Source organism: Penaeus monodon, chromosome 7 (assembly GCF_015228065.2).
Source record: "Penaeus monodon isolate SGIC_2016 chromosome 7, NSTDA_Pmon_1, whole genome shotgun sequence".
In the NCBI taxonomy this organism is placed as follows: Eukaryota; Metazoa; Arthropoda; class Malacostraca; order Decapoda; family Penaeidae; genus Penaeus; species Penaeus monodon.
Window position 1 is genome coordinate 36,560,442 of NC_051392.1, and position 14,894 is coordinate 36,575,335.

The 14,894-nt window shown below is 43.6% G+C and overlaps 1 protein-coding gene and 1 pseudogene across 1 annotated transcript; both read right to left on the reverse strand.

Annotated features, from left to right (window-relative positions):
* Positions 1 to 6,801: 6,801 nt before the first annotated feature.
* LOC119575616 lies at positions 6,802 to 8,443 on the reverse strand (annotated as a pseudogene).
* A 2,509-nt stretch (positions 8,444 to 10,952) lies between these two features.
* Positions 10,953 to 11,778, reverse strand: LOC119574880 (crustacean hyperglycemic hormone B-like). The gene is made up of 2 exons (XM_037922156.1): positions 11,497 to 11,778; positions 10,953 to 11,292 (listed from the first exon to the last, which is right to left on the reverse strand). Exons 1-2 carry the CDS (start codon positions 11,772 to 11,774, stop codon positions 11,190 to 11,192), a joined length of 381 nt encoding a protein of 126 aa, XP_037778084.1. The 5' UTR covers positions 11,775 to 11,778; the 3' UTR covers positions 10,953 to 11,189.
* Positions 11,779 to 14,894: the final 3,116 nt, after the last annotated feature.

Below are 14,894 nucleotides of genomic sequence, written 5' to 3' on the forward strand. Positions count from 1 at the left end.
AGGAGAGAGAGAGAGAGGAGAGAGAAAAGGGAAGAGGGGAAGAGAGGGGGGGGGAAAAAAGGGAAAAAGGGGAAAGAAGAGGAGGAGGAGAGAGAGGAGGAGGAGAGAAGAGGGGAAGAGAGAGTTGGGGGGAGTGAAAAGAGAGAGAGAGAGAGAGAGAGGGGAAAAGAGGAGGAAAGACTTTTTTCTGAAAACATAAACCCATAAAATTTAATAAGTTTTTAAAACCCAAAGCCCCTATCTCCCCCACATCGTTTATTAAAACCCCCAAAAATTTCCCCAAAAAACCTAAAACATTGGAAATCAAAAGAAAAAAAAAGAAAAAAAAAACAAGAAAAAATCAATCCCCAAAACCCCACAAATCCCTTCCTTGCAGGGGACCCCTTGAGCAACTTTTTCCTGCAACACCTACACATCACCCTCAACTCCAGGGAGCGGGGGAAGCCACCCTCGTTTTCAAAAAACCGCGTAAAACTGCTTCAAACGGGGCCCAAAGTTGTGGGACGCCAACGGGATTCGACGTACCCCCGGTTTTTGGCGCCTCCACCCAAGGGGGCCCCCAACAACATCACCTACGACGGGGCCATCAGCGGGGCCAGCATCCAAAGGCCATCCTGCGGGGGGGGGAAAAGCCTTGTTTTCCCCATTTTTTTGTTTTTATGTATAGGGGTTTATACACCCCACACCACCCACAACACCACACAAAACCAAAATATATATATAATATATATATATAATTATATATAAAAATATTTTTTTTTTTTTTTTTTTTAATGTGTGTGTGTGTGTGTGTGGGGTGTGTGGGTGTGTGTGTGTGTGTGTGTGGGGGTGTGTGGTGTAAGTGTGTGTGTGTTTTGTGTGTGTGTGTGTGTGTGTGTGTGGGGTGTGTGTTTTGTGTGTGTGTGTGGGGGTTGGGGTGTAATAAATTAATATTTTATATATTATATATAAAATTTATTTTAAAATATATTTAAATAAAAAACCCACAAACAAAGTAACTGTACACAAAGATAAAAAGGGAAACAGCCAAAATTTTCATTTTCTACTAGGGGCTTTTCCCCCTTTTTCCCTAATATATATAAAATATTAAAATTATATATATATTATATATATAATATAAAAAATATATATTATATAAAAATTATATATATATTATTATATAATTATTAATATATAATATATATATATTTGTGTGGTGTTTTATGTGTGTGGGGGTGTTTTTGAGTCTTGTCTTGTGTCATCCCTTTCTTCTTTTTTTGGTTTTTTTTTTTTTTTATAAATTAAATTCCGTTTTAAACTGATAAAGCAAATTTGTAAAAATCTGTAGTGGAAAAAAAAGCCGGGGTGGGATTCTAAATTTTTTTCCCTTTTTAGATTTTTTAAATTTTCCCCCATCACATTTTTGTTTTATTTTTTTTTATTGTCCTTTCGGATCGGGTCCATTTTTTTCGTTAAACGCTTTAAAGAAAAAATTTTCCCTTTATACGAAAGCTATTTTCCCTGAAAAAATAAACAGATATTTCCCCGGAAAACTGTAAGATAAAATTTTGATACATACAGACAATTAAAGGAAAAAAAAAACCCAAAAATTTTTTTTTTTTTTGAGACAAAAAAATCTTTCCCTTTTTAGTTTCAATCATTGGCTTACGGGCTGCAAAGGGGATCGCCCCCTTGGGGGTGCCGTCAGGAGAAGTGCTGGGGGAAAGCTGCTTCGTCTCTCGCCCTCCCTGCCCCTTTCCCCTCGCCCTCCCCTCCCCTCCTGCCGTGGCCGGGGCGTGTTTTCGACCCCCAAAGAGGTGCGGTTTGCAGGGACCCTTTAATAAGCACAAATGAGGAAAAGTAATCAATACCTCTCTTTGGACGGGGAGTTTGGGCCCCACTCCCCCAAAGGAAAACAGGGTTGCAAAATAAGAGAAAAAAAAATCACTAAAACCACCAAAACCCCTTAAAAAGGAGAAATTTCTCTTTTTTAAAAAGGATTTTTTTTGGGGGGAACCCGCCAGTCGTTTTTTGGGAAAACCCTGGGTAAAACTGCCCCCCTTTTCCGCTTTCAGATGTACCGACAACGACCCAGCGCCTGCATTACTTCCCACACCACACAAAACACCCCCAACACACACCCACACACACCAACCCCACACACACAAAAAAAAACCACAAAACCACCACACACAACCCAAAACCCACCACACACCACCACACCCAAAAAACCCAACACATATCTTTTAACAAAACATGGAAGCCCCGGGGATTTCTCCCCAAAAACCCACACAAAATTAAAATATTATATTATATATATATATATAATATATTTTTTTTTTTTCTTTTAATATATATATATATATATTTTTTTTGTTGTTTTTTTGTGTGGTGTTGTGTGTGTGTGTGTGTGGTGTTGTGGGGGTGTGTGTGTATGGTGAAAAATGTGGCATTTGTTTTTCACTGTATTAATGTAAAGGGGGGGATGATAGTTTTGGAGAAAATATGGGGTTAAAATTTTCAGAAGAAAGTTGTAGCCCCTTTTTTTCCTTCATTTTAAAAAACAAAATGCCTTTTTTGCTTTTTCAATGTTTTTTACTCTTATTAATTTTGCTGTTGCCCTTTAGCCCGCTCCCCGGGAGTAACACAGGCGGCAGGGGATATTGCGAGGCCCCCCCTTTGGGGTAGCTGTCACATTTCTCCTCCCGGGAAAAAAATCCCAATGTGAGTGTAAAAGGGTAGAAACAAAAGAAGTAAAGTAGACGTAGAAATTTAAAATGGAAGGAGCAACTCGAAGTAAAAAGTAAACCAAACAAAAAATTAATTGGTTTGATTTTAAAAAGAAAAAAACCCGGGGAAATTCTCGAGATGTTTAAAACCCTGTGAACCGAAACCCCCCCTCCTGGCAGGTGTGGGAGTCGTCCCCGGTCCCGTGGTCGGGGGCCAACCCCCCAACGACCGCACCAGCCGCAAAGGGAATCCTCCCAAGCCCCCCTGAACAAACCCGCCCCAAATCCCCAAGTCCTGCGATATGCGCCCTTTAAACCCTTTTAGGGTATGTATAACAAAATAACGTCTTGTTGTTCCTGAAAGTTTTTCCAAACCCAAAGGACCCTTGACAATTTTGGTCTGCCTTTCTTAAGCTCCGAAAAATAATCCCCGGGTTTACCATCTGTCTCTTCCCCCCCCCCCCCATGGGTTTGGTTTTTCCCTTTCCCCTCCCTTTTAGGCGAACTTTTGGGTGAGATCTCACAAAGGGCCAGCGATTAGTTATCCATCCGTTTTGCTTTGGGGTTTCCCACCGTCTCTTTAAAGGCGGTTTAATAAAATGCGCTGGTTTCCCAAAACCCAAACCCTAGTTCTGACCGTTTCCCCTTTTTTTTTCTGGGAGGGACGACTCGACCCCCCCGAGCGCTACCCGGCCCCCCTGTGGGGCCCCAAAGGCCCCCCGAACCCGCCCCGGCCTCCCAGTTGATCCGCGGGGGCGTCCCCGCCTCCCCAAAGGAGTTTCTCCCGCCAGGGCCGGGACCCTTTGGGGGCGCCTGGCCCGCCGGGGGGGGCCAAAAAGGGCCCGGGGGGGCCGGAGGCGGCGGGCCCCGGCCCCCCTTTTTCCCCGGTCTCTATGGGAGGCAAACTTTCGATTTGGGGTACGTTCACACTCCCTACAACATAAAAATATATTTTGTATTAGGGTTTTAATTGTTTTGGGATCTCTCTCTCTCCCCTCTCTCTCCTTTTCTCTCTTTTCCCCCCTCTCCCCTCCCTCTCATTTTTTTTTTATTTTAAAAATATATATATATATTTATATAAAATATATTATAAAATATATATATTTTATATAATTATTTTTATTAAAATATATTAAAATATATATATATTGTGTGTGTGTGTGTGTGTGTGTTTTAAAAACACCCCAAAACATATTTATATTTTAAAATATATATACTACAAAACACAAAACCAAAACCTTCCCAATTTATTAACCCCCCCCCCCCCCCCCCCCCCCCGCAGGGACACCCCCACCGCCAGGGACATTTTTGCGCAAAACCCACGGCCTGGACGGGGAGGAGGGCCCCGGGCCCCGGTCGCCGTAAACCCGCGCGCCCAAAACGGGCCCCCCTTTACCCCTCGCGCCGACTTGGGGCCCCTTTGTCCTCCTTCCCCCGCCGTGGGCTGCAGGAAGTCAGGGGGGGCTTTGGAACAAAAACCCGTGCGTGGCAACAAATTTTGGGGGATATTTTATAGAGCTCACAACCAAAAACACAACCCCCACACCAGTTACCCCACACACACCCCCCCACCACCAACCCCACACACACACCCCACACACACAAAACACACACAAAAACCCCCGCCTTCGCGCGCGCCCCGCACGGGGCCACACCTTGTATGAAAAACACAATTTCAATATATAAGTAAACACGAACACATACTTTTTATTTTCATCTTTTCTGTTGGTGTGAATTTTGCTCTTCAAGTTGCTTTCATTCCCATGGATTGTTTTTTACCCTTCCTTGACTTTCCCCTTTTCCCCCGTTCCCCTTACCATTACCACCACCTTCCCCCCCACTATAACAAATTTCCATGACCATTACCTTATTCCCTTCCCTTTGGCAGTGAGTTGGGTGACAACGCCCGGGAGCCAAGTTTGGCCGGAATCGACTACCTACGGCTTCTGGGGGGGAAGGGGGTAAGAGAGGGGAGGATAACCCTTTTTCTCAGATTGGGGGCCGACCTCGGGCCCCCGAGCTTTACAGGGGAGGAGAGGGAAGGAAAACGAAGGAATAGGGGAAGGGGTAAAAGGGGTGGGGAGGTGAGGGAAAAAGAAGGGAGAAAAAAGGGAGAGGAAAAATACAAATTAAATTATATATATTTTTATATAATATTATATATATTTTAAAAAAGAAATATATAAAATGGGGTGTGTGTGTTTGTGTGTGTTGGTGTGTGTGTGTTTTTTTGTTGTGTGTGTGTGTGTGTGTGTTGTGTGGTGGTTTTGTGAGTGTGAGTGTGTGCCTATGTATGTATGTAGCATAATTTATTTTTTTTTTTCATAAATTTTTTTTGTTTTTTTTAATTAATTTTTCATTCATTATAATTTTGGCTGCATATATGTATTTTCTGTTACCCATAACGAATTTTGACCCAGTGCTTTTCGTTCACGAATGGGCCGGGCTCATGGTCCTTTGTTCTCCCCCGAGGGTTTTTGATTGGGTGCCCGGGGCCCCCCAAAATTCTGACACATCTGAAATGACCCCCCCGAATTTCCCGCGGATTGTGCTGTATTTTGTGTGTTGGCTTTTTCTTCTTTTTTTTTTCTTCCTTTTCCTCCTTCCTTTTCCTTCTTTTTCTGCTTTTATCTTCTCCTCCTCCTCCTTCTCCCTCCCCTTTCCTTTTTTCCTTCCCCCTCCCTCTCCTTCCCGCTCCTCTTTTGTCCTCCTCTTTTTTCCCCCTTCTTTTTCTTTTTCCTTTCCCCCTTTTTCCTCCTCCTTGTCCTCCTCTTTTTTTCTTCTTCCCCTTTTTTTTCTTTTTTCCTCTCACCTATCCTCTACACCTTCGTCTGAACACCATCCCCTTTGTATATCCCTCTCCCCACCACCTCCTAAATCCCTTTTTAAATTTCCCTTTTCTTACCTCCCAAACGAAATTTGTCCTCATCATCCATCCCCTCCCCTCCCCATACCCCCCATTTTTTCCCCCTCTCCATCCCCCAAAACCCCCTTTTCACTTCTTTTCCCTTTTGTGACGAGAATTTTTGTAAGTGTACAAACCCCGAATTCTATTTTTTTTACCTGGGCCGTCCCGCAAAACTACATTCCACTGAAACTATTTTGTAAACCGGGGTATTCTGTAGATGTGGGCTTGTCTGTATTTTATTGTGGATTTTTTATCTACTGTATTGGGGCCTGTAATGTTACGAGGTGTAAAGCCGAAAAACCCATTATGAACTATTCTTCATTTTAAAAATTTAGAAAATTTGTTAATTTGGTTTTAAATTTTCCCTATTTTATGAGGACTTCGGGCGAAAAGGGTTTCTCTGAAGTGGGAAGTCCACCTTAACAATGATCGTTTACAGATCACAGAACACACCCTTTAACAACCCAAAAAATCTTAAGGGAAAAAATTAAAGTTTTTTTTATTTTTTCGTTCCCTTGTTTGTTTCTAATTATAAAAGACCCTAATGTCAAAAGGGGGGGGGGGGGGAAAAGAGAAAAAAAGGGCCCAAAAAAAACACACTGCTTAAAAGTTAAACCCCCAGGGAACAATAATACAAAAGCAAAGCTGCGGTCACCATCGCTGGCAATAACTCCGTCTCCTTTCTCAAATACCAAACCCTTTTTTCTCTATACATAAACTATTAAACATGCCTATATCAAATTCCCATGGCACTGAATGGCTAGAACTAAATAAGGGAATTTAATGACCGTCTGGATAAGGCATGAGTACTAAACGTAGCATTTACAATATAGATTGTAAGAGTGCAGAGTGTGCTGTAATAGTGCTGGGTTATAACATTTTAGCGTGACATTTTATAAACACGTTCTTTATTTTGTAATGATCTATCTTTTTAATGAAATTGCGATAACACTTTTGATCTCTGGTAGACAAGATTGAGATGAAATATACATAACAGGAAATAATCTATTACTTTAGAAAATATATTACGCTACACTCAGAAAATTATCCCGGTCTGAAAGCTCCAAAAATCCAAAATAAATGGTGTACCTTGACTTTTTTTTTAGGTAAATAATGGAATAATATTTAATATACAATAACTTTATTTGAAATATCATTTGGTGATACACCGTTTAACTATTTTGGCAATGTGCATATAATGCCATTTAATAGGCCGTTCATTAGCCTAACTTACAATCACATTACAGTATTTACTTTCAATACAGTAAAAAATCATACCCAACGTGTATTACATAAATCGATATTCACATCACTTCACATCCTGGTTTCCGAGTGAATCTGCAAGCCATTAGCATCTTCCGTTTAAAGCTCGCGAATTAACTCTGCTTCGAACATGTATTCGTTCAGGTTGAGAGAGAGTTCGATCACACACGCAGGAAAGATTGCTGTGTCGAAACATTTCTCCCTGTCAACAAGAAAAATCATTAGTATAGTGTATACTTGTCTATTTAGCTTATATCTTTTACTTTTTTTCAAATTTCATATAACTATATACGGTAAATTCAGGATCCCGTTAAAGAATGTTACAATGAACTTTGTCTTTCATCCTCAATTCAACTTTCCTCTCTTTGGCAGTTATATTATGGCGAGATTTAACAGTGAACTAGAAGTGCTTCCCCTCCCCCCCCTTATTACCTGCAAGCGCCGTAGATGGCCGGTTCCTTCCTGAAGAGGTTCTGGCAATCCTCGCACGCCCGGTTGAGCTTGGCCCAGATGGCGCGGTTGTAGATGCCCTTGCACGATGGGTCGAACGCTTCCCGCTTGGCCAGGCGGAGAGCCGAGGCCGCGCCCGTCGAAGTCGAAGAGGAAGGCGACGAAGGGAGCTGGAAGGGAGGGCGGCTGTGGCCGGGATCCATGATTCTTGCGAGACTCATGACGCTACAGGAGGCAGCCAGAGCAAGGATCATCCACATTGCCTGTCGATTCAAAAAAGAAAAAAAGAAAATAAGTGAAACGCCACATTCAGCAATCGAGTTCTTTCCATCACAAAATGCACGAAGAATAGACACTTGATATAAGAAATACAAACACAACTTCTACTCACGCAGCCAGACATGACGCTTGAGACAACTTGAAGAGTGGATGTGATGCTGGGGAATGACACTGGCCTTCCAGCACCCAGGCTTCCTTTTATATGGAAACGCCCACCCGCATGACCGTCGCTGAACAATTTACTTGATAAATTGATCCGTTTCGTTAACTGGTCTAATCGAGGTTCGATAAGCGGTCCTATTGGTGACTGCGAGAGATCTTCCTCCTCTTTCTCCCTTTTTGTCAATCATCCTTTATGTAAGGGAGTTATGTTAACAGCCTAGGAGTAATATACAATATATTGTGTGTACATGTGTGCGTGTATGTAAAATCACATACACAAATACACACACACGAGCATACACACACACACACATATATATACATACACGTGTGTGTGGGTTTATACTTACATAATCATCATCATCAAGGGGCTAACGCCGACGGGGGCGCATGGCCGCATCCACCCTTCGCTTCCAGCCACGATGGTCCCTCATGGCAAATCTTCAGGCAGGCCCTCGTCTCATCTCTAACTCCTCGCGACAAGTCTCGTCGAGCTGCCCAAGCCATGACTTCCTGGGTTGTCCCACAGGTTTCCTCCACCCAGGGTTATCTCGCAAAGAGACAACCTGATGGGCAGGGTCAGCCACAGGGAAACGAGTGCCTATATAGCCTGAGTTGGCGATCCCGGATTATGCAAGTAACAAGTCCTACGTCAGTCTCACGGTATAGCCATAGGTTGGACATGTGGTCCTGCCAACTGTATCCCTTGATCCGGCAAAGAGATTTGTTACAAAAGGCATCAAGACGAGACTCCAGGCACTAGATAGTGTCAAGGTTTCACTTCCATAAAGCAAAACGGATTGGTCTGTTACCAGACCAATCCGTCTAATGACTTCTTGGTCTGACAGCCCAGAGATGTGGACTACGCTACTAAGCTGTGTAAATCTCTGTGACTTCAACGTCCCCTAACAGACCCCCAAAGTCTTGAATCTTGGTCTTGGTCCAGAAGACCTCTAGGTCTAAGGGCTTTGCCTCATTGCTAAATGCATCAAGAGCCGCCATCAGTGACTCCAGGGTCTCAGATAGGATAGCAACATCATTGGCAAAGTCAAGGTCTGAGACCTTCATATTGCCTAGTGTTGCTCCACACTGACTTTGGCTAGTAGCTCTGCCCATTATCCAGTCAATACAGGTGTTGAAAAGTGTTGGTGCAAGGGCACAGCCTTGTTTCATCCCTGAATTAACAGGGAAGAAGTTGGACAGGCCCCCACCACACTTTACAGCAGTTTCAGTACCGGTATATAGGCTTGCTATTAGGCTAATAATCCATGTCAGAATTCCCCTTAGTCTCAGGATCTCCCATAGCGATTCTCGATGCACCGAGTCAAACGCCTTCTTGAGGTTGATGTAGGCTGCAAGCAACCCACGACCAAACTCACGACGGTGTTCCACAATTACTCGAAGCGCTAGGATATGGTCTATTGTGGACTTGTCAGGAGTGAATCCAGACTGCTCCGATCTCTGGTGCAGATGGTCGCAGATCCGTTTCAGAAGAATGTGGGCGAAAACTTTGCCTGGTATGCTGAGCAGTGTAGCTGCTACAGTCCCAGCGATCCCCTTTCCCCTTCCAGAGAGGGATGACCATGGCCCTTAAAAGGTCAGGGGGAATGGTAGTGGACTGCCAGATGGCAGTCAAGACTGCATGCAAGCCCCGAGCCATAGGTTCACTCCCAGCCTTTAGAAGTTCAGCAGGGATATCACATATGTGTGGAGCTTTCCCACATTTCAGCTTGGAAATCGCCATCCTAACCTCCATTAGGGTAGGAGGTTCTTCGCTGATGGGTGGGTCCGGCACAGGTATTGTGATATTGCTTGCATCCAAGCTAACTGTTGGAGGGTCTATCTGGTACAGCTGCTCAAAATACTCAGCCCAACGTTCATGAACCCCAACATGATCTGAGTAATTAAGGGAATATTTATTTATTATTTATTTATTTATTATTATTTTTGTATTATTATTTTTTTTTTATTTTTTTTTTTATTTTTTTTTTATTTTTTTTTTTTATTTCTTTATTTGTACCCACCCATACTGATCGTGCCGCTGCCAGGTCTTCTCACCTCCGAGAGGGCAACCACCTCACCTCCCAGTTGCTCCAATTCCCTCGACAGCAGAGGTAACCGCTCATCCTGCCGCAAGGAGATGTTCCAAGCGCCTATCCGGAAAGCTCGCCTGAGGTTATGCCTCGGGCGGTCACTCTGGGTGCACGCGACCTCTGCCGCTCCCTACATTTTTTTTTTTTTTTTTTTTTTTACTGTTCATAGTAATTAAACCCAAATGCTTTAATTTTAATTAACATTGGTCGGAGGATGTGTTGGTTGGTCCTTCATTCTTTCAAATTTAACATTTTTTAGAAAAAATCTTAGTGAATTTTCTGCTCCACGTCACGCAGTATAATAGAGCATATAGCTATAAAAGCTAAGTAATTTTTAAACATATGGGTGAATAACAACGTTTTTTCACTAAACATGGTGTTTGATCTACCCTTTGAAACCGTGTATAAACTTCCATTTGCCTCTTTGTGTTTTTGGCTGTCTTTATGTGACGAAATAGTGTAAGTGTAGCAAACCCAGGGTTACTATTGCTTACGTTGAGACGCTATTTATTCCTGGATATTGCAATGAGAGATGTCTGGAAAATGTCTGAAAGTTTAGAAAATGGTAGCATTTACAAATATAGATTGTAAGAGTGCAGAGTGTGCTGTGAGAGTGCTGGGTTATAACATTTAACGTGACATTTTACAATCGCTTAATTAGATTAAAATATACAGTACGGTTATGTTTTTTCCCTTTAATTCATTATAAGATATAATTCTGTTGCCTTTTGATATCTTGCAACGGCTTAAACTGCACAAAATTGACAGCTTAATGATAAACAAATTCTCTTTCTTTAATTTGTAATTATCTATCTTTTAAAGGAAATTACGATAACGCTTTTGATCTCTGGCAGACAAGATTGAGATAACAGGAAACAATCTATTACTTTAGAAAATATATGACGCTACACTCAGAAAATCATTTCGGTCTGAAAGCTTTTCCATAAAAGTCTTTTTTTTCTTCTTTTTAATATTAAAGGAAAAAGTATCAGGAAACAAAAAAAGGTGACAAAAAATCTAAAATAAATGGTGTACCTTGACTTTGGATGCATAAAAAAGTCTTCTTTTTAGGTAAATCACGGAATAATATCTAATGTACAATAACTTTATTTGAAATATCATTTGGTGATACACCATTTAACTTTGTGTACATATAAATCCAAGTTAACATTCATTTAATAGGCCTTTCATTAGCCTAACCTACAACCACAATACAGTATTTACTTTCAATACGGTAAAAAATTATACCCAACGTGTATTACATAAATCGATATCATTTCACATCCTGGTTTCCGAGTGAATCTGCAAGCCATTAGCATCTTCCGTTTAAAGCTCGCGAATTAACTCTGCTTCGAACATGTATTCGTTCAGATTGAGAGAGAGTTCGATCACACACGCAGGAAAGATTGCTGTGTCGAAACATTTCTCCCTGTTAACAAGAAAAAATCGTTAGTATAGTATATATTCAGTCTATTTAGTTTATATCTTTTACTGTTTTCAAATTTCATTTAATAATATACAGTAGATTTAGGATCCCGAAAAGAATCCTCACTTTGGCAGTTATATTATGGCGAGATATAACAGTGAACACACTTCAAGAAGTGCTTCCCCCCAAACCCGCTTCCCTTGTTACCTGCAGGCGTCGTAGATGGCCGGTTCCTTCCTGAAGAGGTTCTGGCAGTCCTCGCACGCCCGGTTGAGCTTGGCCCAGATGGCGCGGTTGTAGATGCCCTTGCACGAAGGGTCGAACGCTTCCCGCTTGGCCAGGCGGAGAGCCGAGGCCGCACCCGTCGAGGTCGAAGAGGAAGGCGACGAAGGAAGCTGGAGGGGAGGGCGGCTGTGGCCGGGATCCATGATTCTTGCGAGACTCATGACGCTACAGGAGGCAGCCAGAGCAAGGATAATCCACATTGCCTGTCAATACAAAAAAAAAAAAAAAAAAAAAGTGAAACGCCACATTCAGCAATCAAGTTCTTTCCATCACAAAATGCACGAAGAATAGACACTTGATATAAGAAATACAAATGCAACTTCTACTCACGCAGCCAGAACGCTTGAGAGTTGACTTGACGAGTGGATGTGATGCTGGGGAATGACACTGGCCTTCCAGCACCCAGGCTTCCTTTTATATGGAAACGCCCACCCGCATGACCGTCGCTGAACAATTTACTTGATAAATTGATCCGTTTCGTTAACTGATCTAATCGAGGTTCGATAAGCGGTCCTATTGGCGATTGCGAGAGATCTTCCTCCTCTTTTTCCATTTTTGTCAATCATCCGATATGTATGGGAATTATGTTAACAGCCTAGGAGTAATATACAATATATTGTGTGTACATGTGTGCGTGTATGTAAAATCACATACACAAACACACACACACACGCATACATACACACACACACACACACACAAACACACATATATACATACACATGTGTGTGGGTTTATACTTACATAATCATCATCATCAAGGGGCTAACGCCGACGGGGGCGCATGGCCGCATCCACCCTTCACTTCCAGCCACGAGGGTCCCTCATGGCAAATCTTCAGGCAGGCCCTTAGCCCATCTCTAACTCCTCGCGACAAGTCTCGTCGAGCTGCCCAAGCCATGACTTCCTGGGTTGTCCCACATTCCTCCTCCACCCAGGGTTATCTCACAAAGAGATAACCTGATGGGCAGGGTCAGCCACAGGGAAACGAGTGCCTATATAGCCTGAGTTGGCGATCCCGGATTATGCAAGTAACAAGTCCTACATCAGTCTCACGGTGTAGCCATAGGTTGGACACGCCCTACCAACTGTACCCCATGATCTGGCAAAGAGACTTGTTACTAAAGGCATCAAGATGAGACTCCAAGGCACTAGATAGCATCAAGGTTTCACTTCCATAAAGCAAAATTGGCAGTATCCTGTTGCCAGACCAATCCGTCTAATGACTTCTTGGTCTGACAGCCCAGAGATGTGGACTATGCTACCAAGCTGTGTAAATCTCTGTGACTTCAACGTCCTCTTAGCAAGCATGGATCGACTGAACGGGTTCCCCTAACAGAACCTCAAAGTCCTGAATCTTGGTCTTGGTCCAGAAGACCTCTAGGCCTAAGGGCTTTGCCTCATTGCTAAATGCATCAAGAGCCGCCATCAGTGACTCCAGGGTCTCAGATAGGATAGCAACATCATTGGCAAAGTTAAGGTCTGAGACCTTCATCTTGCCCAGTGTTGCTCCACACTGACTTTGGCTAGTAGCTCTGCCCATTATCAAGTCCATACAGGTGTTGAAAAGTGTTAGTGCAAGGGCACAGCCTTGCTTCATCCTTGAATTAACAGGGAAGAAGTTGGACAGGCCCCCACCACACTTTACAGCAGTTTCAGTACCGGTATATAGGCTTGTTATTAGGCCAATAATCCATGTCAGAATTCCCCTGAGTCTCAGGATCTCGCATAGCGATTCTCGATGCACCGAGTCAAACGCCTTCTTGAGGTTGATGTAGGCTGCAAGCAACCCACGACCAAACTCACGACGGCGTTCCACAATTACTCGAAGCGCTATTATTTGGTCTATTGTGGACTTATCAGGAGTGAATCCAGACTGCTCCGATCTCTGGTGCCTTAGCAGATGGTCGCAGATCCGTTTCAGAAGAATGTGGGCGAAAACTTTGCCTGGTATGTGAGCAGTATAGTTGGTACAGTCCCAGCGATCCCCTTTCCCCTTCCAGAGAGGGATGACCATGGCCCTTAAAAGGTCAGGGGGAATGGTAGTGGACTGCCAGATGGCAGTCAAGACTGCATGCAAGCCCCGAGCTATAGGTTCACTCCCAGCCTTTAGAAGTTCAGCAGGGATATCACATATGTGTGGAGCTTTCCCACATTTCAGCTTGGAAATCGCCATCCTAACCTCCATTAGGGTAGGAGGTTCCTCGCTGATGGGTGGGTCCGGCACAGGTATTGTGATATCGCTTGCATCCAAGCTAACTGTTGGAGGGTCTACCTGGTACAGCTGCTCAAAATACTCAGCCCAACGTTCATGAACCCCAACATGATCTGAGATGAATACCCATTGTAATTAAGGGAATAAAGTGTTTGATTTTTTTTTTTTTTATCTATCCATCCACTGAGCGGACTGCAGTCATCTGCGAGGAGGGTTTAGAATTCAGCTTTCTCAGGGCTTGGTGGGCAGGGCGTAGGTCGTTTACCAAGAAATGGTATTCAATCTCCTCAGCAAGATTCCTGATGAAATGTTCCTTGTCACTTCTCAGCAGTGTCCGAGCCCTACACGTCAAAGACCAATGGCATGCGACACGCTTCGGCGACCTCCAATGTCTCCAGGGAGATGGAATTCTGCCTTGCCCTCGGGTGTACGCCAATGGTCTCCTGGACTGCTTCAAGTGTTTCATGCTTGAAGAACTCCCATAGAGCAACTGGGTCCGTCAGGTTATCAAGTTCTATGAATCTAACAGAGACTGCCATGGTGAACCCACAGGCACACTCCTCTCTCAGTCTGTCCAAGTGAAACACCTTAGAGTGGCCATTGGAGGGACGGAGAGTTTTGAAGTGGACCCATAGGGTAGCCACTCTGGTAAACTCTGCAGTTCTGGAGGATCCTCCATCACGTGGTAACAAGAATGTGGTCGATCTCCTTGGTCACTGTACCTCTATCGCTATACCATGTCCAGCGATGCAGGTTGGAACGCTGGTACCAGGAGCCAGAGATCCTCATTCTCTGGGACCTAGCAAAGTCCAGAAAAATCGCTGCTGAGATCAGCTCCCGACAGACATCTCATAGCCAGCTCAGTCACAGCGAACATCCACCGGGGGCAAATTGTCTGCCATGGATGAGAGTTTGGCGTAGAACGCCTCATTCACATCGAGTTTACAAACATCAGTAGAAGCGTATACAGCCATGAGAGACATGAAACCAAAGGCATGCTTCAGTCTCAGTACCATAACACGTTCATCAACCGGTGTCACCTTAACTACCGAGGGCTGAAGTCGGCTAGAGATAGCTATGGCTCCTCCCTGGAGGTGATGACCAT